The sequence below is a fragment of the Anolis carolinensis genome, unplaced genomic scaffold (assembly GCF_035594765.1).
Source record: "Anolis carolinensis isolate JA03-04 unplaced genomic scaffold, rAnoCar3.1.pri scaffold_8, whole genome shotgun sequence".
Classification (NCBI taxonomy): domain Eukaryota; kingdom Metazoa; phylum Chordata; class Lepidosauria; order Squamata; family Dactyloidae; genus Anolis; species Anolis carolinensis.
Window position 1 is genome coordinate 15828470 of NW_026943819.1, and position 24064 is coordinate 15852533.

General features: G+C 40.4%; 1 protein-coding gene across 7 annotated transcripts in view; it reads right to left on the minus strand.

Annotated features, from left to right (window-relative positions):
• The window catches only part of pknox2 (PBX/knotted 1 homeobox 2), a 345146-nt gene that overhangs the window by 87059 nt on the left and 234023 nt on the right, over positions 1–24064 (minus strand). For 6 of the 7 annotated variants that reach the window (XM_062961013.1, XM_062961014.1, XM_016996784.2 and 3 more), the window contains 2 exons: positions 18624–18732; positions 1344–1483 (listed from right to left, as the gene is read on the minus strand). In XM_062961013.1, the coding sequence (XP_062817083.1) occupies positions 1344–1483; positions 18624–18710 (227 nt within the window). In that variant the 5' untranslated portion in view covers positions 18711–18732. Of the gene's footprint in view, positions 1–1343; positions 1484–18623; positions 18733–21422; positions 21692–24064 lie in introns of those variants that run through there. The other variant, XM_016996785.2, reaches the window with a different exon arrangement.

Consider the following 24064-nt stretch of genomic DNA (forward strand, 5'->3'; position numbering starts at 1 on the left):
AAAAACCTCTGAATGTGGTTTATTTATTAAAAGGTGAACAAAAAGCAAAGCTGGAAATTTGTTCATTCTTTGAGATTTCAGTCTTTCATTCTGTCTTTGTATCAAGATAGGAAACCATGTCAGGGATGCTAAATTCTGCTGCCATATCTTTTTACTGATAACTCTTCATCTTTGCCATCTGTGTGGCAGGCGGATACAGCAAAAACTTTTCCATACTGGGAATATCTGAACTTACTGAGTTTGGCCTGGGCAGGTGAGGATCTAATTATATTCATTTTTGGATAAGAACATGTCAACGTTTGTGCATTTCTTCATACACAGATGGAAATAATACAATTTTGTCCTTCCCTGTGAAAAACAAGATAGACAGATATGCCAATTCCTAAAACAAAACAAAAAATTGACAGCCGATTATTTATTAAGCAATTATTATAGGGCATAATAGGTAGAACTTTGGAATGTTCAGAGACCATCTTGGAAGAGAAATTGTTCTTCCATATAAAAAAGAAAAATATCTCTTCTGTGCTGTTTCCTGCTTCTAATGTAATTTCTGCTCCCTATGTTCACATGAAAAAATAAGTAGTATGTTTGTTCATTGGTTGTATTTGTTTATTTATTTGTTTATGCAAACCTATGCAAGTTTAGGCAAGTTTTTTTGTGTCAGGTCTGACTTGAGAAATGCAAGTCGCTAGTGTGAGAGAATTGGCCATCTGCAAGGACGTTGCCCAGGGGACACCCAGATATTTTACCATCCTGTGGGAGGCTTCTCTCATGTCTCCGCATGGGAAGCTGGAACTGACAGATGGGAGCTCACTCTGCTCCCTGGATTCAAACCGCCAACCTTTCAGTCAGCAGTCCTGCCAGCACAAGGGTTTAACCTAAGCTCTTCTAAGCAAGTAAAAGCTGAAGACCTTAACTGACTAAGGTATCCAGCACAGACGTAGTCCCAAATTTTGATGGCCTGGCAAATCTTCAGTCCATAAAATCGTTGCATGGAGCAAATGGAACCTGGTTGTAAACACCTTGTCAAAGAAATTGCATAAGATGGAAGATGTTTCCCAACCAGAACATTCACTGAAAACTCATCAAGCTGTATTGCTTGTAACACAACTCTAATAAAGAAAGGAAACCTCTTTAAGGCCTCTGCCTTGAGGCTCACCTAGTTGAACACACTCAAACCTGTCATTTTTGGTCTATTGCTGAAGACCAGCTGAGGAACAGCCTCTGTGCAACCTCACTGACAAGTTAGCCCCAGGCCAAATTCCAGTAATGTCTCAACATGCCACTACAAAGATGGAGGAAACAACATTAAAGAGCAGCGTGGGAGCACAACCCCTCTGTACCTGTAGACGGCTCGCTTGTCGGCCTCCAGCTGTGCCTGAGGATCGATGGGAGTGTTGGGGAGAGGAGTGTTGCCGGCTGCCGAAGGCGGGTTGAGGTGGACGGACTGGGCTTTAGCTGGCTGTTGCGTGGCGGCAGTCATCTGTTAAGCAAAGGAAGAACAAGAAAGCAAGAGGTTGAAAGGGAAATGTATGTTGTTTCCAAGTGATGAAGAAGAGCTGGTAACCGGAGCAGTGTTTCCAACCAGCCACTTTGCAAAATGGCACAATATGGAACAACTGCTTTTGTCTCCAGCAGGCTTACAAGACCAGCTCTGGGGCTTCCCATTCAAAAACATACCCCCCAAACTCTGCAAATTATATTCCTGCATAAAATGCAGCTTTATGGGATAGCTGATTGTGTACAAACAAGGCATTCTCTTTTGGGCATGTATGACTGTGTAGATATGGACACGTTCATAAATGGTATCAACACAAATGTATGGAGACAAAAAAATGCATGAAAACCTGTCATTGATATTTTAAAATATATATAGTTCGTAAGAGAATAGCATACATTTCTACACAAAGTCAGAGGTTTCTTGTTATGTTCCCATGACATACCAATGTGTCATGACACACAGTTTGGAAAGCTCTGATCTAGAGGACGATTGTTAAAATGTCTAATACTAGAAATACAGTATTAGTAAAGTAACAGATATACCTAGATTAAATTATTTGAAATACTATATTTGCCTATATCTGGAGTAACAAAAGGACTGGGAGTAGGCAAAAAGCAAGGGGATGATCCTCTACTTGTTTACTCCTAAGTAAACTATCCCTTCTTTGCTCTGAGCCAGGATTGTGGTGTTCACAAAAATTATCAGGATCTGTAAAGCACACACTCCAACAAGTAGAATTTTTTTTTTAAATGATGACATTTGCCACCCAGCAACCTGTCCTGCCCCCTTCTCCAGAAACCACTTTGATCTACAGAAAGCAACAGACCAAATTGTCTTGGAAACTGCGGAGCAAGAAGTGAAGTTTGGTCCATTGCATTAAAGCCTATAGGAAGTGCCTTCCCTGCTAAAAGGGTCATATGTCGTGTGTCAAGATCAAGGCAGCTACAAGGTGGGTATAATTTTTTTAATGACTGTAGACAAGCTCTCAGAGGAGGAAAAGAGAAGTAGAAAGCACTGTAAAACTCCGTCTTGTCCCTTTTTGCGCCTGGTGTGGACAAGGCTAATGAATCACTAAAGGATTCCAAAAGGTGTTTGGAAATTCTAAATAGGATTTAAGACCAATTGTATTAGCACCATGGCTAGGGAATAAATGCATTTCACAGCCAAGTGGCCAGAGGTCTGTGTAATGCAAGAGATTTGGAAGCCTTTACGAAAGATGAGAGGAATGTAAAGTGAGCAGCAATTCATTACAACTCAGCTCTATATGTGAACCATCCAGGATGGGTTTCCCTTCTTTACAGTCTTTGAACTTAATTAAACCAGAAGGCTGATGCTAATGATTGAACCAAGCACAGACTTGCTGGTTGCAAATGCACTCCTCTCTGGGTGCTCTCCAAGCCTTTTCCAGCTCAAAAGCCTCCCTTAAAAAGGGGGTGGACAACCAAAAATAATAAATATAACAAGTGACTTGAATTGGCAGTGGGTCCAGAATATATTGTATTCATCATTAAATTTTAACAATCACCTTTCACTGTGATATTCCTGGGGGCATGCTACATATGAGTTAAAAACTTACAAGCATAAAACAAAATAGTCCAATTTAGGATCAAAGCCGCAGCAGCTTAAAATAATCACAAACTTTGGCACATGGACTACATGCATCTGGACTCATCCCCATAGTTATTTTAATAATAATATTATAATAACACTTTATTTATATTCCACCCTTCTCCCTAAGGGGACTCAGAGCAGATTACAACATATGCACAGACACAGGAAAACAAAACATTCAGTGCCTGGTTACAATGACATACACTGAGATACAAATACAAAGGCAAAGGCTTCTCCTTTCATTCCCGGCTCTGGAGGCAGTGGCCATCTCTGGCTCTGGGGAGGTGTTTTTCTCTGTTTTCAAATTGAGGAGACTGCATTGTTATGTGGCCGGCAGGGCTGCTTGGAACATCTTTTTGCCTTTTCCCACCAAAGCTGTAACTATTGATTTACTCACATTTACATGTTTTCAAACAGCTAGGTTGGCAGGAGTTAGGGATAACAGCAGGAGCTCACACCATCCCGGGGATTCGAACTGCTGACCTTCAGGTCAGCAGTTCAGCAGCACAAGGTTTTAACCCATTGCACCACTGCGGCCCCATAAATATGGGGCAGAAAATTAGATTTTGGGACTGAAAATATAGCAAAGTATGTAACTTACCTGAAAAGAGCAACATATAAAAAAATAACACATTACCAAATTTTGCAATGCAATAGATCTTTTGGAGAATCCACGTGGCAATGACTCCAAAATATTTTGCAGACTATATAGAAAGCCAAGCTGTAATCTTCACATAACCTCAAAACCCATCTGACAATAGAAATGGCAATGCCCCAAAACCAGCTGCAGAACAGCTTTGCGGGACATATAGTATGGGATTTAAAGGTTTCAGTCATTAAACAAGGAAATTACAAAGGAAGAGAGAAACAGCTGAATTGAATTATATTCTCAAATTCAAATTTAGACAATGGTTTCATGGCACACTACATACATTATGGGGATTTTTTGGTGTCAGGAGTGACTTGAGAAACTGCAATTCACTTCTGGTGTGAAAGAATTGGCCATCTGCAAGGACATAGCTCACAGGAGGACAAGATGTTTTGAACATCCTTGTGAGAGGCTTCTCTCATGTCTCCGCATGGAACTGGAGCTGATAAAGGGAGCTCATTCGCACTCTCCCTGGGTTGGATTCGAACCAGCAACCTTCAGGTCGGCAACCCAACCTTCAAGTCAGCAGTCCTGCGAGCACAAGGATTTAACCCACTGTGCCACTGGAGGCTTCTATACATTAAAGTAAGATCTTTGCTACTATACAGGTAACAAGAAGAACATTTTAAATCCAAGGATTTCTTGCTTTCACACATCAGCACTAACTGATCACAATAAAGATCTAAATAACGTGTCTCACCTTGTACAGCCCTTTGAAGATTTAGGGTCATGACAAAATAGTAACAACAACAATAACAATAATAATAAGAAGAATGTCTAAAGCAAATATAACAGGAATTTTTGAATGATGTTACTTCAAAAAGTGAGTTTTAAGAATGACAGTTATAGCTCTGTTTATGGAACTATTAAAAATAGCTTCCCAAGTTCTGGGTTTTACACAAGTGTAAAAGTTGCGTAGGCTGAGTATCACTAGCCTTTGTTGATGACACATTTGAAAAGGTGTTGCATATTTAATGCTCGCATTCACTTTTCAGAATTTTATTCCGAGAACTTCAAGGACAAAATAGCGGAGAAAGAACTTCACTTGGAAAGGCTTTAATTTCTTATAAAGTAACACACGAAGTGCAGGATTTTTATGCAGATTCACAATTTTCAAAAGACCGACCCTCCTGTGCATTTGAAGAGATTATGCTCAACACTACTGGCCCCTAGCAGAACTAGGAGATTATTAAAGCAGTTACTCTGCTCTCAAAGGATGTTTTTCCCATTGCTTCCTCTTTATTTTCATAAATCCCGTCCCTCCCCCTCCTCCTCCTCCTTTTCCCTCTTCTTCTTCTTCTTCTTCTTCTATGGCAGTCAGTTCTGTTGCTCTTTGAAAAGCCCTGTCAAAGAGTCTTTCAGTTGGCGAAGAAGCATATTTATGCTAAGCTCCCGGAGAAGCTGTGCAAAAGGAACCTTTTCAGCACAGTCTGCTCCAAATAGATAGGCCTCTGAAGAACAAAATCGCAGTTCATGAGGGGAGACAGGTAGTTCAAGGTCATTTAGTCCAACTCATGTGCTGAGATACCTTAGCCATTCACAGACATTTGTCTAGATTACAGAGAATTTAGAAGAAGAAGACAAATTGGTGCCCAGAAGATCTTTTCAATTACCAGCCCCAGTCAGCATGGCCAGGCCTTGGGGAATAAAAAAGTTTCAGTCCATACAGATGGCCCTTGTGGTCCCTTCAAACTCCAAATATTTTATGATTCTGCTGTTCTTTTAATTTAGCATACCTACTCGTTTCTTCAGTTTAGGAGTCTGAGATATCAGCTTCCTGAATTCACAGGGTTTATCGCAAAGGAGGAGTACTATTCCTTTCCAGATTTTATTTTATTTTATGCTCCTGATTGTTGGCTAAATTCTAAAGTGGCCAAAAAATCTTGGTGATTCTCTTCCAATCCCCTTTCTACTAGTTTTCCAAACTCGTCTTTTCTTTATTTTAGCGAAGAGATGCCCACATTACGTCATATAAACCAGCTTGAAGCACTTATCTGAGCTCAGCTGAGATGCCGCAAACACTGGAAGAAGTGAAGTTGAATGTCTTTCTTTCTTTAATCTCCAGGACAAAAATGACACAGAGGTCTTCAGGAGTTGTAGCTTCCCCAAGGTAGGCAGTGCTGGTAGAATGTGGCTGGATCTATACTGCCATTTAATGCATTTTGAAATGCCTTTATATGGTCAGTGTAGACCAGGTATGGGCAAACTTCGGCCCTCCAGGTGTTTTGGACTCCAACTTTAACAATTTCTAACAGCCGTTAGGCTGTTAGGAATTGTGGGAGTTGAAGTCCAAAACACCTGGAGGGCCGACGTTTGCCCATACCTGGAGCAGACCCAAATATTGCATTATATGAGTCTACACTGACCATATAATTCCATTTCAAACTACATTGTATGGCAGTGTAGATCCAGCCAGTGAGAACATTTTGGATATCAGGGTGGTAGAAGGAAGAGTGTGACTAACTTGGATAGTTAACTTAGAAAGTAACTTCCCACTCTTTTGACTTAGAAGGGATAGCCCCCGTTAATTCTCTGTTGTCTCACTTTTCAACTGCTGGAAAATGTCCCAGATGTTCTCTTCTTCTCTCAGTCTCCCATTTAGTTCTTAGCTTATTTCAGTTGCTGCAGAATGAATTTGCACTAAACTAAGCAGGGAAAGGAGAGACGGGGTGGGATCCTGTCCTTCTCAAGAGATTCAGGCAAAAGTAAACAGCTGCATTCCCTCCTAACTTATGTCTTCTCATTAATAATGTTCGCCTTCTTGACCATACTCTGATTGGCAATAAGTGGCCCCATTTTCACTTATGATATACAGTATTGGAAAGTATGGATTTTTGGAAGGTATGGAACTATGGAGCCCCTGGTGGTGCAGTGGTTTAAAGCACTGAGCTGCTGAACTTGCTGTCCAACGGGTTGGTGGTTCAAATCCGGAGAGCGGGGTGAGCTCCCACTGTTAGCCCCAGCTTCTACCAACCTAGAAGTTCGAAAATATGCAAATGTGAGTAGATCAATAGGTACCCCTTTGGTGGGAAGGTAGCAGAGCTCCATGCAGTCATGCAGGCCACGTGATCAAGGAGGCGTCTGTGGACAATGCCGCTTTCAGCAATGGAGATGAGCACCACATCCCAGAGTTGAACACAACTGGACTTGATGTCAAGGGGAAACCTTTACCTTTGCCTATGGAACTATTTTCTATTTTTGGGTATTATTTCAGAGCCAATCTGACTGATGTGAGCTGGGGAGGAATGTGCACATCTTGTCTGCCATTGCTTGTTACTTAGGTTTTTCCAGGGTTCTTCCACCATGTTTTTTTGGACTAGCAGAGTAATGTGAACACCTTTTGGTGGAAGAGAATGACAGTGATGAAGCTCTTCTAGTGTAAAAAAAAAATCTTAAAATTTCCCTTAGGAATGAACAGTTAACTCCATTTCCCTGCTGGCTCCTTCTGGCTCCAGTTTCAGCTGCCTAAGCAGGAATGAAGTCACACTCAAGGAACATCTAATAGGAAAGGGAGCTGCCTTTTATAAAACTCCACATCCATTCCACTTGGCGCCTTGGAGCTAAAGCGGGGTGGAGGGGCAGTGGTGAAGGAAGGAACCCGGAGGAGCAGCGAAGCGAACAAACGATGACACAGAAGTTCCAGGAGCCATAAAAAAACCCCACCAAGGTATCATTTGTGCAAAGTGACCTTTCTCACCAGAGGGACACATTTAAGAGATGAAGATAAAGAGGCCCGTGTGACTTTGAAAGTGGCTCATAACAGGAAGATTTCATTCTATCCAAGATATTCCCCTATGAGAGGCCAAAGTAGCCTTTGCACTCTAGTGAACAGCACCTTGCCACATAACTCAAAAAGACAGAAGTAAGACCATTAGGTACTCATTCTCACTTTCTCTATCTCCTTCTCCTTCATTAAGCAGAGTTTTCAAAAAGATGGACCCGATTTCTGCTCCAGTACTTTTTTAACTCTTTTAACATCACAACAGTTCAGAGAAAATTGGCACACGGTAAACTTTCAGAAAATATATAGTAAAGGAACGGGACACTGAGAAGACATAGAAAAGTAAGCATTTGGATTCTAGTTCTCTGAATCTGCTTGTCAGTATGATCAGAAACCATGCTGACTTGGGCGGATTATGGAAGCTATAACCCCAAAAGTAACTTTCCAAAGCTGTTGTGGCATTTCTCATAGGAATGTGACAGAACTGTGTGCAACCAGCCTCTCGTCTTCCAGAGAATTTAGCTCATTTCTTATTAGAAACACTTTCCTTTCTCATAGTTGGGCCCAGCATCTCCTGATCAGCGTTGCACAATCCAATTACTTGTCACACAATCTGATGGAAGTTAATGTCACTGATTTCAATTAGTTTTTCAGTTAGCTGCAGTCCAAAAACTTTCTATGATCCCTTCCCAATAGTTATTGTTAACATGTTTACAGAGTAATTATATATACGAAAGCAGATGTATGGGCGTATAAGCGAAAATCTGTCTCCTTTAAAAACCATTAAACTGCTTGACCCGTTGTTTCTATTTCAGGATTTTAGTTCACAGACCCCATTAACTTTCATTTGGAGCTATTCAAAAAAGACAGAACTGTCTTTCACGCCCTCTCCATAAAGGTAAAGTGGTTGATAACTTGTCAAGTGGCGAACATCTAAAATTTTCTTGGATAATTATTACCAAGATATGGAGTTGTCTTCTGATTTTTTTTTTTTAAAAACTTAGTTGATGGCCTTCCCTTTCACTGATTAATCAATTATAGTTCAATAATGGTGCAGTTAACCATTTCCTCAATTTTTTGTGTGTGTCAGGAGCAACTTGAGAAACTGCAAATCTCCAACTCAAAGAAAAATGAGATTTTTGTGTAGACACACATGGGGCTATAATGTTGATTGCAAAGTTTGGAATGTTACTTTCCATATTACAGGTGCCCTGTTTCCCCAAAAATAAGACAGTGTCTTATATTAATTTTGCTCCCAAAGATGCACTAGGTCTTATTTTCAGGGGATGACTTATTTTTCCATGAAGAATTCACATTTATTGTTGAACAAAAAATGAAAATTTATTATATACTGTAGTTGTCATCACAAACCAGCATAACCAGACAAACTGTGAATCCTATCAAGACTTTCTTGTTACTTCCATTATTTCCATGTACATCAATCTATGTTATGTACTTTGCTAGGTCTTACTTTCAAGGGAGGCCTTATATTTAGCAATTCAGCAAAACCTTTACTAGGTCTTATTTTCAGGGGATGTCTTATTTTCAGGGAAATAGGGTATTACTGGGGCCCCTGGTGGTAGCGCAGTGTGTTAAAGCACTGAGCTGCTGAACTTGCAGACCGAAAGGTCCCAGGTTCAAATCCTGGGAGCGGAATGAGCACCCACTGTTAGCCCCAGCTCCTGCCCACCTAGCAGTTCGAAAACATGCAAATGTGAGTATATTAATAGGTACCTCTCCGGCGGGAAGGTAATGGCGCTCCATGCAGTCATGCCGGCCACATGACCTTGGAGGTGTCTACAGACAACGCTGGCTCTTCGGCTTAGAAATGGAGATGAGCACCAACCCCCAGAGTCGGTCACGACTGGACTTAACATCAGGGGAAAACCTTTACTAGGGTATTACTTGCCACAGTTTGCAGTCCAGAAAGGTAAGGTAACTTGTTGAGTTACTTGTTACTAACATGTTACCGTTCCTGTTGCAATATAGGAAAATACTATTTGGTTCCCACAAGGGGACAGTTAAGATACCGAAACTTGGAAAATCTGAGAAAAATCTGAAGGCTTTGCAAAGCAATCCTTCCAAGAGCAGCAAAAGGCAACCACCTTGTCGCCCTTTCCCTCTTATTGCTAGACTAAGTCAGAAGGCAGACTCACTAATGAAAAACAATGACCGAACAACTCATTCCCAGGCCATTGAAAAGTAGTGAATTATAGCCAAATAGTAACTGTTTCAACTCCTTACTGCCACAAAGCAAGTATTTCATAGCTATGATTAACTAGATATACACACCAGTTGTGAAGACCAAAGAACTATGCTAAAATAAATATAAGTAAAGGTAAAGGTTCTCCTCTGACATTAAGTCCAGTTGTGTCCAACTCTGAGGGTTGGTGTTCATCTCCATTTCTAAGCCAAAGAGCCGGCATTGTCTTTAGATCCCTCCAAGGTCATGCGGCCAGCATGACTGCATGGAGTGCCGGAGCGGTACCTATTGATCTACTCACATTTGCATGTTTTCGAACTGCTAGGTTGCCAGACGCTGGGGTTAACAGCTGGCACTTATTCCGCTCCCTGGATTCGAACCTGTGACCTTTTGGTCCGCAAGTTCTGCAGCTCAGCACTTTAAAACACTGTGCCACTGGGGGCTCCCATAAAAATAATTATACAGAGCCACATAATATAATACAAAGATCTACGTGTTAAAGTGGGAATGGCTTAGTTAGGTAGATTCAGATTGGCAGCTTAGTGCAGTCTTTTTTTCAGTGCCGATAATAACAATAAAAGTTAAATCTAAAAAAGAAGCATTAAATGGTCAGTGGGGCATGAACTTTCCTGAAATAAATGAGAATGGGCTTGTATTTAGACATATTTCGGGAACCTTTAAGGAAACACTTAAGTTATAATTGAGCATTTGCTAGAATGGACCTGTCAGTTAGAGGCTTCCATGAGGATTTCAAATGACTCAAGGCTATTAATATATAGTTCTGCCTGAATCCGCAGAGCATCAGAGGACATGGCTCAAATACAAAGGGCAGAATTTATGCAGAGCGCGGATCTTTTAAAGTAAATGCACAGAAATGAAATGCTCAATGACAGACAATCTGAGGCTTCCATATATATGTACACAAAGGAGGTAATCAATAATTTTTTATTGCTGCCCACCCAGCAGAAATACACACAGATCACGAGGCCAAATTAGTCAGTAAATATATCTGTTTTTTGTGCCTATTGCTTTTTTCCCCCAGGCATTCCTTTGCCAAGTGTTTGAAAAATGTCCTTGTGAAAACACACTCCAGGCAACACTGAACACAAGGAATAGCTTTCGTAGGGGCAGAAGGCAGGGATGGACCAATCTATTTCATTTTCCATAATATTTGCATTTGTTGCACACTCCAGTTTATTCCACTATGTTCCCCTATCAACTTGTAATTTCTTTAAAAGTCTGCATTACAAATATCAGAATTTCTGAGCTCTAAAAATTTTTTTGAATATCATTTTAAGGTGAAATGTATTTCTTTGAAAAAATATTCTTCCTATGCTCTTTTCCAGATTTATTTATTTATTTATTTACAATATTTATATTCTGTCCTTCTCACCCCGAAGGGGACTCAGGGCAGATTACAATGAACACATATATGGCAAACATTCAATGCCAACAGACAAACAACATATATAGACAGACACAGAGGCATTTAACATTTTTTTCCAGCTTCACGATTCCGGCCACAGGGGGAGCTGTTGCTTCACTGTCCACTAGTGGCTGTACTTCCTCATTCCTTTCCTCGTGTTTTGCTGGCAGTTTTATGATGTTGTAAATTAGTTAAATTAGCCTCCCGCATAAAGCGTACCTAAATTTCCCTACTTGACAGATGCAACTGTCTTTCGGGGCTGCATAGGTTAATGGTCAGGGGCTTAACCCGACCCGGGCTTCGAACTCATGACCTCTTGGTCAGTAGTGATTTATTGCAGCTGGTTACTAGCCAGCTGCGCCACAGCCCGGCCCACATCAACACAATCACCATAAACAGCTTGTACTCACATCAACACAACACAGCTAGTACTCACATCAACACAATCACCATAAACAGCTGTATACATTTTGGTAGACTTTTTTTACCATCAGGGGACTGCATCACAGAATTCAAATGTCTAAAATCTTGGAGAGCTGTAGATCAGGCATGGGCAAACCTGGGCCCTCCAGGTGTTTTGGACTTCAACTCCCACAATTCCTAACAGCCTCAGGCCCCTTCCTTTCCCCTCTCAGCCGCTTAAGCCCAGGTTTGCCCATGCCTGGTGCAGATACTATTAAGCCTGATAGATATTAAGCTTAACTTGGTATAAGGAAGCTTCCAATGACAACTCTACAAGGTGATACTTGCTGGGATTGACCTGCTACTTCATTCACATTGTATAAACTGCTCTTATAATAATCCAATGAGAAAGATTTGTGGAGCACGGCAAATTCCAGTTTTGCTCAATACGGACACAAATAGCCCCCCTTTTATTAGCACTACTGCAAGCCGAGACAACTTTCCAAGGTTTGCTAAAATGCCTGTTTTGCAAAATGACGTCTTCAACATCTGGCAAAGCCATCACGTTTACTTCAAGGTATATTCCCAAATTCACTTCCAATTTATCTTGACCCATCATTACTAGTGTGTGCATTAGCTGTTGAGCTTTCGAGGAAAATGAATCTCATTCCTCCTGGGGAGGGAATCACATTTCTTCCTAACAACCTAGCATTTCTTCATAGTTTTCCAGTGATACAGCTATTTGCAATAGATCTGTTACGAGACTCTAAAGCTCCTTCACCGAAATGCTGGTCGTGCATTTGGCAAATCCTTGGCCAATTCAGAAATGAATGTTTGAAGCAGTGATTACTTTCTCTTGGGACATGAAAGTGTTTGGTCCAATGACTAGCCATGGGGCTCCTTTCAGCAGCTGTGATTTGTTGATCCATAGTATAATGTGAATTAAATTAGGCTCTTCACACTTAACTAACCCTCAATCTGCATTCTTTTGTAACTCCAGAGGTTTCCTATGCAGCTAGCAGCTAATCCCCTTCAACCCTAAACTTCTCCCAGCTGCTGGCTTGTAGCAGTTATGGAGGGATTCCAACAATTTGGGGCCAGTAAACTTAATCCTAAAGCTGTTAGGCTCTTCTAAAATAAAACGAGACTCGCCAATTGAAAGCTGTTAGCCTTAATTAACAGGAAAGGAGGCATTCAGGTTATGTGCTGAAGCATAAGGCTTAGCCAGAAAGTCATGTTCCATTGCTTAGCCTCCAGCTTCCTTGTGCTCTCCATGGTGACAATAATATTCACATTTTAGGCTGCACTACTGGAAATATCAGCAATAATGTCTTGTGTTGGGAAGGGCAAACCAATTACATACAGTAGTTTTGATCAGTCAGCATGATCAGTCAGCATCTGGCCTCTTGGAAAGCACAGAGATTTGGAAATGGCTAGTGCTCTTGGGTTTTTTGCCCCTTCTATGATATCAGAAGTATCTTCTTACACAGAATATCACCCATCTATTACTTTACTTATACCTTGCCTTTCCCTCAAAGTTGGATTCCAGGTGGTTCCCCTCTTTTAAAAAACCCCATTAAAAGTGGCTAAAGCCATGCAAAACTTTATGATACAGAATGTTTCAAAGCGATGTACCCAACTTCAAAGGAATATACTTCACCATGGCAACATGTTACAATTACACAAAAAGTTTGTTAATGTGGGATTTATGTATTAGTAGTGTTTAAATGAAATTTGTGTCTGGCATGTATTACATACAGGTTGCATCATCCAGAGTATGCTATAGTCTGTAAAGAGTTAATGACTGAGAAGCTGTGTTGACCTTGATGTGTAGCTGAAACCTGGGGAGTATCCAGACTCAAGTGTGTTTGTACATTACTGATTGCGTCAGTTGAGATATTGCTCTGTTCTGAGTTTGTGTCTGCCTAGAGTTAAAGCCAAGCCTGTGTTCGTCTGCAAGTCTGTTTGTCTTGTAAAGTAAAGCTTTTTATATATTTTTAACATCGTTTCTGATGTCTCTTCGTTTCTGCGCTCCATTGACAACATAAAACTGCTGCTACGCTGCGAATTACTCTGACAAAGTTAGAAATGGTTTAATAAATTGTCATGTTTTACTAATCATTTTGAGCCAGAAAGAAATCTTTTAAAAATAACCCCACAAATGGAGACTATTGTAAGAACCAAAAGGGAATGAGGAGAGAAACTGGGACATTTTGGAAGAACCTGACGAAGTGGGACAATGGAAGATTAATCGGGACTATTCCTGCCAAATGGGACGGTTAATGCTCCTCATGTGAGCACAGTGACATAAGTGATGGTGGACAGAAATAAGGCTAGTGTGCATCCTCCTTGTGTTTTTCTAAGTGACAGAGGGCCTTGTGAAACTGACTGCTGAGCGCTACTTTGCGAACCATTAGCTTCAATAGTAAATTGAGTCTCCATAGTCAGGTCAATACCTTTGAATACTAGATACAGGGTTCAATCAAACAGGAAGGGTAACCATGATAGCAAACTTCCAAGGTTATCTAGCAATCCAGTTTTAGGACATGGACTTTGGTTTTACCTGTCTTTGTTGTAGGTCATTTCTAGGACCCATCCAGAATCGCTAAAAAAGTATCATGCCTGCTCAGTAGTTAGATCCTCTGGTTTGGAAAACTGTGCCCTATTTTTAAATGTTTGGTGGATATCAAGTGTTACACTTTCAGAGTGAGAGACAGCTGGGCACTCCCTCCTTGACATTGCTTCATATATTCCATTCCTGAACCTGTGCCATTTCAAACAGCTTCTGGGGCTGAGCCTGAACCAGGCTCTGGCTGCAGGCAAAGGCCAGCTGTAAAGCTGAATGTTGCATAAATCTGGACCTATTCACATTGGAAGCATGGGCATGGCAAAAAAAAAAAAAAACCCACAAAAAACCCCAAAAAAACACAAAAAACAGGAATGTGAAAGAAAAAATGTTGAGTTTAAATTTGCCTTTTAAAAAACCCCCAAAAGATGGGGTTTTAGACTGGCTTTTATAACTTTAATAATAATAATAATAATAATAATAATAATAATAATAATAACTTTATTTTTATACCCCACCCCATCTCCCCAAGGGGACTCGGGGCGGCTTACATGGGGCCAAGCCCAGGCAACAAACAATATAAAACTCAGCAATAAAAAACAAATCAAAAACAAATGTTAGACTCAAAGTTAACCAAGCCCTCACCGACTTTCCTCTCCCACCTTTCCTCTTCCCTTTTCCCTTTTTTCAAGCCTGTAACCTTCAGACATATCTGTATTGATACTTTTAAATTATGGTGTCTCAAATTGTCTGTGTAGGTCCACATGTTTCTTTTTATCTATCCAGTCCTGTTGTAGTCATTTCTTTCTTTGGTGTGTTGTCTTCCTTGGTTAATCTGATTGGTTTTGTAATAACTAAGATTTGCATGGGCTATTTTCTTACAATCTGAAGAAGTTGTTTAATTTCAGATGCAGCTTGAGTCAGTTCCTTGCTGTTCTACAATGGAACAGACTGCCTCAGAGAGTGGTGGACTCTCCTTCTGGATTGACATCTTTCAGGACTGCTTTAGTTGTGAGTTCCAGAATAGCAGTGGGCTGGACTAGATTGCCCTTCCAGAACCTTCCAATTCAACTTTAATAAATTTCTCGAAAAATGGCTGCAAATCTTTTTTCATAATATTTTCCCAGTGATTGTCATAGTCATTGAACCTACATGGCAAGATTGATTTCTGTTGCAAATAGCAACCATCTCAAGCCTCCACTAGTTGTTTGTTATGTATATAATTCAGATTGCTTTCCATATTGTATATGTGTGCATTGGTATACAGTTTTCCTTAACTCTTTGTTGTGGGAGAAGCTGCAGACCATATGATCAGATCTGGGCTTGTTCGGGACTCAGACTCCATTTTTGAAACAGTACGCTTTTAGAAGACTGTAGGAACAGTATGCGTAGAGACTTCAGTGGAAAGAGATGTATGCTTTCAGATGCCAGTAGAGATAGACTCCTTTGAACTTTCAGACTAGACAGAGACTCTATTAGACTCTCAGACAAGAGAGATGCCCCGTGTTACCTTCACAGAGAAACTACCATAATTCAAATCCTGTCTGTAACTGGATTGATATGCAAAGTACTTGTACATTGAATATATGAAGTTTGTGAGTAAACCAACTATGTTATTTCTAAAAAGTCTCTCTCTTGAGAGCATGATTTAAACCAAGATTTCTGCAAGGACGTTGCCCAGGGGACGCCCAGATGTTTTGATGTTTTTACCATCCTTGTGGGAGGCTTCTCTCATGTCCCCGCATGGAGCTGGAGCTGATAGAGGGAGCTCATCCGTGCTCTCCCCAGGTGGGATTCAAACCTGGCAGCCTTCAGGTCAGCAACCCAACCTTCAAGTTATAAGGCTTTAATCCTCTATGCCACCAGAGGCTCCACTATATATATATATGTGTGTGTGTGTGTTTTTGTGCATTGGCATATCTTTGTCCCTAACAGTTCAAAGAGATATCTAGGTACACCAGTTTAACAGCTGAGAAACCTAATCACCTTGCATGAATGCCATTTTCCCAAAAGGTTTGGCATCATTTTCCCAAAAGGCTATGATTTCTAACATGGTCATGCCTTTCCAAAGATCATAATATCTCCAAAAGCTTATGGAGATTTCCCTTTTCCAAAAATTTTATCATGTTCATAAGACTCTGAACTTCAAAGAGATCCCAAACTATCACAAGAATCTGCTCTTAACCTTGGGAATAAAAAGTACGGAGACCTTAGAAAGTCAGTGGCACAAAGGGCTTTGCCATGATCTTCTTGGTTTGTTGCAGGTATGTGTCACAGTCTCTGAGAGACTACAGCTGTCTTTTATAGGCTCGTATCTTTTACAGTTCTCCAAGAAGAGCATTAACTTGGGAATGCAGCAGTATCTCCTTTCAGCTGGACAGCCTCCACCCCCTCTCTGCTCTTGAGCTGTTTTCTCTCAAGTAATGTAAATGCCAATCAAAGAATGCCTTTTCTATTCACACTGATGTCTGGAAAGAAACTGCTTCTGAAGCTCCAGTTCTGTATTTTAAAATGGGAACAAAACCGGATGACTGGCTTTTTCATATAAGGATGGAGAGATGTGTAGAGTGGGGGGAATACAAGAAAGGAATCACCTTTAAACCTCTTCTCTGCTCCTCATGTGCATTGTGTGAATTGTGTAAATGTGACACAGGACACAGAAGATATTCAGTGTTTCTTCAGACTCAGTGTATATTCTGATCCAGCAGGTTTAGTTCAATGATCAGAACAAGCGGGGCCAGTAACAAACAGCCATCAATGAACACCCCTTAGAATTTTTCCGTAGGGATGATTTTTCTGAAAAGTTTCAATTAGTTAATCAGACAACTTTTAAACAATTAATAAAAAGGTAAAGGTTTCCCTTGACATTAAGTCCAGTTGTGACCGACTCTGGGGGTTGGTGCTCATCTCCATTTCTAAGCCAAAGAGCCGGCGTTGTCCGTAGACACCTCCAAAGTCATGTGGCCTGCATGATTGCATGGAACGCCGTTCCCTTCCTGCCGGAGCTACTGAGCTACTCACATTTGCATGTTTTCGAACTGCTAGGTTGGCTGGAGTAAATAATTAATAGGCGAGCTTTAATCAATTCATCAGCCTGAATGGCTTGTAAATAATTATATCAATGTGTTGTCCAAGGCTTTCATGGCCGGAATCGATGGGTTGCTGTAAGTTTTCCAGGCTGTATAGTCATGTTCCAGAAACATTTTCTCCTGACGTTTCACCTATATCTATGGCAACCAGGGTCAGCAAACACCTCCCAGCAAAGGATGCCCCCAGGCAGGAAGCAGTCAGGTTTTGCAATTGCAAGGTCATTCAATGCTAATCAAGGTGGCCAATTGCAACATTCACACTTGCATCACACAGACAAGAGTTTTTTCTCCCAACCTGGACCTTCCACAGATATAAAACCCCCACTTGCCTAGTTTCCAACAGACCTCACAACCTCTGAGGTTATTTATTTATTTATTATTTACAGTATTTATATTCCGCCCTTCTCACCCCAAAGGGGACTCAGGGCCGATTACAATGAACACATATATGGCAAACATTCAATGCCAACAGACAAACAACATATATAGACAGACACAGAGGCATTTAACATTTTTTTCCAGCTTAACGATTCCGGCCACAGGGGGAGCTGTTGCTTCACTGTCCACTAGTGGCTGTACTTCCTCATTCCTCTCCTCGTGTTTTGCTGGCAGTTTTATGATGTTGTAAATTAGTTAAATTAGCCTCCTGCATAAAGCGTACCTACATTTCCCTACTTGACAGATGCAACTGTCTTTCGGGGCTGCATAGGTCAACAGCAAGCCGGGCTATTTAATGGTCGGGGGCTTAACCCGACCCGGGCTTCAAACTCATGACCTCTCGGTCAGTAGTGATTTATTGCAGCTGGTTACTAGCCAGCTGCGCCACAGCCCGGCCCACTGCCACAGATGTGGGCAAAACATCAGGAGAAAATGCCAGGCAGCCTGGAAAACTCACAGCAAGCCAATTAAATACTTATTAAAATTTTAAAATGTTTCAGTGTCCCAAACCCTATTGGTTCAGTCCAACTATAGAATGATCCATGGCATCAATTGTAAGATAGTGAGTTGACCTCTGTGCAAATTCTATTGATTCAATAGATCTAGTCTAACTGGGACTAGCAATAGGATGTAAGTAAATCTGTAGAGAAGCAAATAAGTATAGAAGTAGAACATATATTCCAGGCATGGGCAAACTTTGGCCCTCCAGGTGTTTTGGACTTCAACTCCCACCATTCCTAACAGCCTCAGGCCCCTTCCTTTCCCCCCTCAGCCGCTTAAGCGGCTGAGGGGGGAAAGGAAAGGGCCTGAGGCTGTTAGGAATGGTGGGAGTTGAAGTCCAAAACACCTGGAGGGCCAAAGTTTGCCCATGCCTGGTATATACTGTCAGAGACATGGCCGCTCTTTGCTGCTTTTCTATTGCAGAGCAGTACACAAAGGTGTTCTTCCAAATATCAACATCCGGGAGGTCCGTCACCAAATATAGAGGAATGGAACAGAATTTAATAACAGACTCACCTGTTGGGTTTCTTGGTATGGCGGAGGGGGCACAGTCTGTGTGGCCATCATTGTCAGAGCTGGTGCTGGGGAGACATGTTGCATCATGGGGTTGATTCACATCTAGAACCTGTTGGCAACCAAAAATTCAGCTTGGATTAAGGAACTTCTTTAAAAGATATTTTCCTGAAGTGACACGCTCATCATGTATATAATAGTGAATACATGCATGTCTATCTATCACAACATAGCTAGCAACCTGTTAAGTAACATATGCCTACATCTATAACTTACAAATTCAGAGTGATTGTTACTAGACAAGGCACAAGCCATATCCAGCTCAGATTGACACAAACTGGAGTTGTTTACGTATGCATTAGTACATTAAAGTGTATATAATAATTAATATATTGTATATACAGTAGAGTCTCACTTATCCAACATTCGCTTATCCAACATTCTGGATTATCCAACGCATTTTTGTAAACAATGTTTTCAATACAGTAGAGTCTCACTTATCCAACATAAACAGGCCAATAGAATGTTGGATAAGCGAATATGTTGGATAATAAGGAGGCATTAAGGAAAAGCCTATTAAACATCAAATTAGGTTATGATTTTACAAATGAAGCACCAAAACATCATGTTAGACAACAAATTTGGCAGAAAAAGTAGTTCAATACGCAGTAATGCTATGTAGTAATTACTGTATTCATGAATTTAGCACCAAAATATCACGATATATTGAAAACATTGACTACAAAAATGCATTGGCTAATCCAGAACATTGGATAAGTGAGTCTTGGATAAGTGAGACTCTACTGTACATCGTGATATTTTGGTGCTAAATTCATAAATACAGTAATTACTACATAGCATTATTTCATATTGAACTACTTTTTCTGTCAAATTTGTTGTATAACATGATGTTTTGGTGATTAATTTGTAAAATCATAACCTAATTTAATAGGCTTCTCCTTAATCTCTCCTTATTATCCAACATATTTGCTTATCCAACGTTCTGCCGGCCCGTTTATGTTGGATAAGTGAGACTCTACTGTACATGTAATATTGATAATAATATTATAATGTAATGCAATATAATACTAATAATAATACAATAATATTAATTTTATATAATTTATTACATGTAATATTACTGGTATTATTACAATATAGTGGTGTGGTGCAATATGCTGGTATATAATGCTAGTGTTGTGCTGTGCTAGTGATATAATACAAGGTATGTACAGTAGAGTCTCACTTATCCAAGCCTCGCTTATGCAAGCCTCTGGATAATCCAAGCCATTTTTGTAGTCAATGTTTTCAATATGTCGTGATATTTTGGGGCTAAATTCGTAAATAAAGTAATTACAACATAACATTACTGCGTATTGAACTACTTTTTCTTTCAAATTTGTTGTATAACATGAAGTTTTGGTGCTTAATTTGTAATATCATAACCTAATTTGATGTTTAACAGGCTTTTCCTTAATCCCTCCTTATTATCCAAGATATTCACTTATCCAAGCTTCTGTCAGCCTGTTTAGCTTGGATAAGTGAGACTCTACTGTAAATATTATTTGTAAGCCTCTCTGAGTTCCCTTCGGGGTGAGAAGGGCAGGATATAAATCTAGTAAATAAATAAATACATAAATAAAATGTCATGTGATGCACATTGCCTCTATGCATTTATTCCCTTTCTGCACTACCATAGGCACTGGCTATTGATCCACTTACATAGTGTATTCAGTATGGGAATTGTATAATGTACGTAAATCTGCTGGCAAATATTTACACTTCATTGAAGCCATGTAGGAACTTGGCAAATGTGTGCAGCATTGTTTACCTGAACGTCGTAATCTGACTGGTAAATGAACATTTACATTGTGTGGCATCACATCTAACATGGAACGCTTAGTAGTCAAAGTTCTGATGTGATTTACAGAGTAGTGTAACATTTAGTCCAATATTTTGTGAGACCCACAAGTTATTCATTCTAATAATTTTTTTGCAAGAATGATGGTAGAATAAAATATTGGGACTTCATTGTCTTTCATTGACAAAGGAGAAATCTCCCTGGCTTCCAAGGTCTGATTTAATTAATATCTAGGGTACCAAAGCTCTTCAGGATTATTCCCTCAAGAGTCAAATTTAAATTACCTGCTCCTGCTGATTTAAAGTTTTAATTTTTTTCTAGCAAGAGCAACTCTTTGTCCTTCTTTGTTAAAAATGGTTGAAGGTTCATTATTTTTAAATAGCCTCTTCCATGGACACAGAACCTGTATATAATTAAATAAAGCCAAGTTCTGCTAAAGGTTGACAACTCAGAAACGAAGGGAAGGAAAACACAAGGGGAGGCGAAAAAGCACTCTTGATTCAAACAGCATTGCACAGTAAAATAATTATACACATTATAACAGTTTGACTCCATTCTTACCCTGTTGATATAGGGGTAGGGCAGGCATGGGCAAACTTGACCCTCCTGGTGTTTTGGACTTCAACTCCCAAACACCTGGAGGGCCCAAAGTTGTCCATGCCTGGGGTTGGGTGCTTTGTTCCCATTTGTTTTCCACTTTATTATCACAACAATCCTTTGAAGTAGGTGAGGCTTGGTAAGAAGGACTGGCCTAGTATGATCCAGATTCCTTTATTTCTACATGGAAATTTGAAACCCAAAACTTTGGAAGTAGTAGGCCACAACACAACTAGAGAAGGGGGCAAGCTAGGAAATGGCCTATCCCCTTCTCTAGCTACTATGTCAATCTGGCTTTGAAAAATGCTAAAGTGGCAGGTTTATGGGAAATTGTGATTTCTTACATTAACAAGCTGTTCTTTTCCCAAAGAGGACCCAAGCAACTACCATCCAGTCAGGCTGACATCAATGACAGGAAAGATTCTGGAGCAGATCATTAAAGAGACAATCTGTACACACTTAGAAAGGAATGCCATACTCACTAAAATCAACATGGGATCTCAAAAACAAGTCATGCCAGACAAACCGTATCATTCCTTTTTAAAAAGTTACAAACTTGGTAGATGTAGGGAATGCTGTGGATATAGTATATCTTGATTTCAGTAAGGCCTTTGACAGGGTTACAAATTATACTATCAATAAAAGGCGAATAAAAAATGGACTAGTTTTTTAAGTTATAGAAGCCATGTTTAACTGTTTTAAAAGGGTTAATATTTCAGTTGCTCTGCACCATGAGTTGGTTGCCATGGAGAAGGGGGCGGAGCCAACTGGTTTAGCTGAAGAGAGCGTAGAATTTGGAGGGAAACTCAGTGTGTGGTCAGAGAACCACAGGGAAGGTTGGTTTTAGTCTGTGCTCTGTTGAAGCTCAGGGAAGGCTGATCCTAAGTTAGGGGATCAGGGATAAAATAAGTTTGGTGACTTATTTTAAGGTAGTCTGTAATTGGAGGAATTGCAGTTAAGATTAATTCTCAGTTGGAGAATCAGGGTCGCTCAAAGGTTGGATTTTGAGTCAAGTTTAAAATAAGTTTGGTGACTTATTTTAAGGTAGCCTGTTTCCAGATAAGGAACAGATAGTATGTGACTGAAATTCACAGGATGACTGCAGGTTAAAGCAGTGGAGACGGAAGTGACATTTTAGGAAGTTTGAATCACCTCATTCTAGCTTTGCAACTGACAATCAAAGTGCCTCTAAGTGAGAATTGTAACCATTAAGCTTGTGCCTCAATAAATGTGTTATTGTTCTCTCAAACATATCAGTCTCTGTCATATACACATATTCATCAAGAATAAACAACAAGAAGAAAGAAAAACCAAGATTTAAAAGTCTCTTCTCTAAGTAGCTAGTGGCTACGTATTCCTATAGTGGTGGCAAGAGTTGATGATCCCCTTGACATTTGGTGGCAGCTTTTAAGTAAAAACATCTTTAACACCTGGTGGCAGCGGATATAAAATATATAACAATAATATAAATATAATTAATTAATAAAAACAACCTCCATCTCCACATCTCCGCAATTGGTATCAGAGGTGGTATTTTTTAAAAAGATTTCTCCCCCTTTCTGACATCTTTGCAATTTGGTGGCAGTGGTGGGATTTAAAAGGATTCCCCCCTGCCTGAGTTCTTTGCAACGCCAAATTAGAAAGGACAGCTAATGCCCCAGAAGACAGGATTGGAATCCAAAATGACCTTAACAGACTAGAGAGCTGAGCGAAAACTAACAAAATGAATTTCAGCAGGGAGAAATGTACGGTACTACTGTCCAATGAGCATCACTGGTTCTCTAGCATTTCACAGATGAAAATTAGGACATTTGACCAAACAAGGTCAATGTGAGACAAGGATGGCAAAAGTTTGAGAATAAAACTGTTAGCTGTAGGAAAAAACTGCTGACCGGAGGGTTAGCAGTTCAAAGCCGCCAGTCAAGGTGAGCTCCCAACTGTTTGCCCTAGCTTCTGCCAACCTTGCAATTTGAAAGCATGCAATGCAAGTAGATCAATAGGTACTGCCTCAGTTGGAAGGGTAACGGGCACCCCATGCTAAACAACATGCAGACATGATGGCACAAAGAGCAAAGATGTCTACGGACAGCAGGCTCCTTGGCATGGAAAATGAAACAAGAGCACCTACCCATGGCTGAAAGTTGAGCAGCGCCTCCAGATGCCGGAGATGAAAAGGGGAAGGCTTTTACCTTATCTGTGTATTGCATGTCGTTGTTCGTTATGTAAAAAGGCATTGAATGTTTGCCTATATGCATACTGTAATCCGCTCTGTTCCCCTCCAGGGAGAAAAGCGGAATATAATTAAAGTGCATTTATTTAACACACAAACTTGGAGAGGCTGCAGCAGTTTGCTTTTGCTTGAATACGCAGGGATTATACAAGGAAGGGCAAGGCTTCTTCCTCTCCTCCTGCTGAGTCGATTGAGTGTAAACAACTTTTGTATTTTGAACTCTATCGTAGGAATTGAAGTAAGTTAAGAAGGTAGTGAGAAGACAGAAACTGGGATGTTAAAAGCAGTTGAAAAAGTGGAATGACAGAGGATTCACTGTGACCATCCCAGCTAAAGAAATGTGTACATTAGGCAAGATGCACACTACAAGAGGAAAGTGGCACAAACACAGATACTAATTTTCATGAAAAAATGGTCAAGTTTTGAAAATTTTAGTCTAACATGGAAATGGAATAGCATAAACTTAAGATTGGAAAGCGAACAGAAGAGAATTAGAATTCACAGATAGCCAACTGTTTATTTATTTTTATTTACAGTATTTATATTCCGCCCTTCTCACCCCGAAGGGGACTTAGGGCAGATCACATTGCCCATATAAGGCAAACCTTCAATGCCATAACATAGAACAGAGACAGGGACAGACACAGGCACGGGCGGGCCTCGAACTCATGACCTCTTGGTCAGAGTGATTTGTTGCAGCTGGCTGCTAACCAGCCTGCGCCACAGCTCGGCCTGTTGCAGCAAACAGCATCTAAT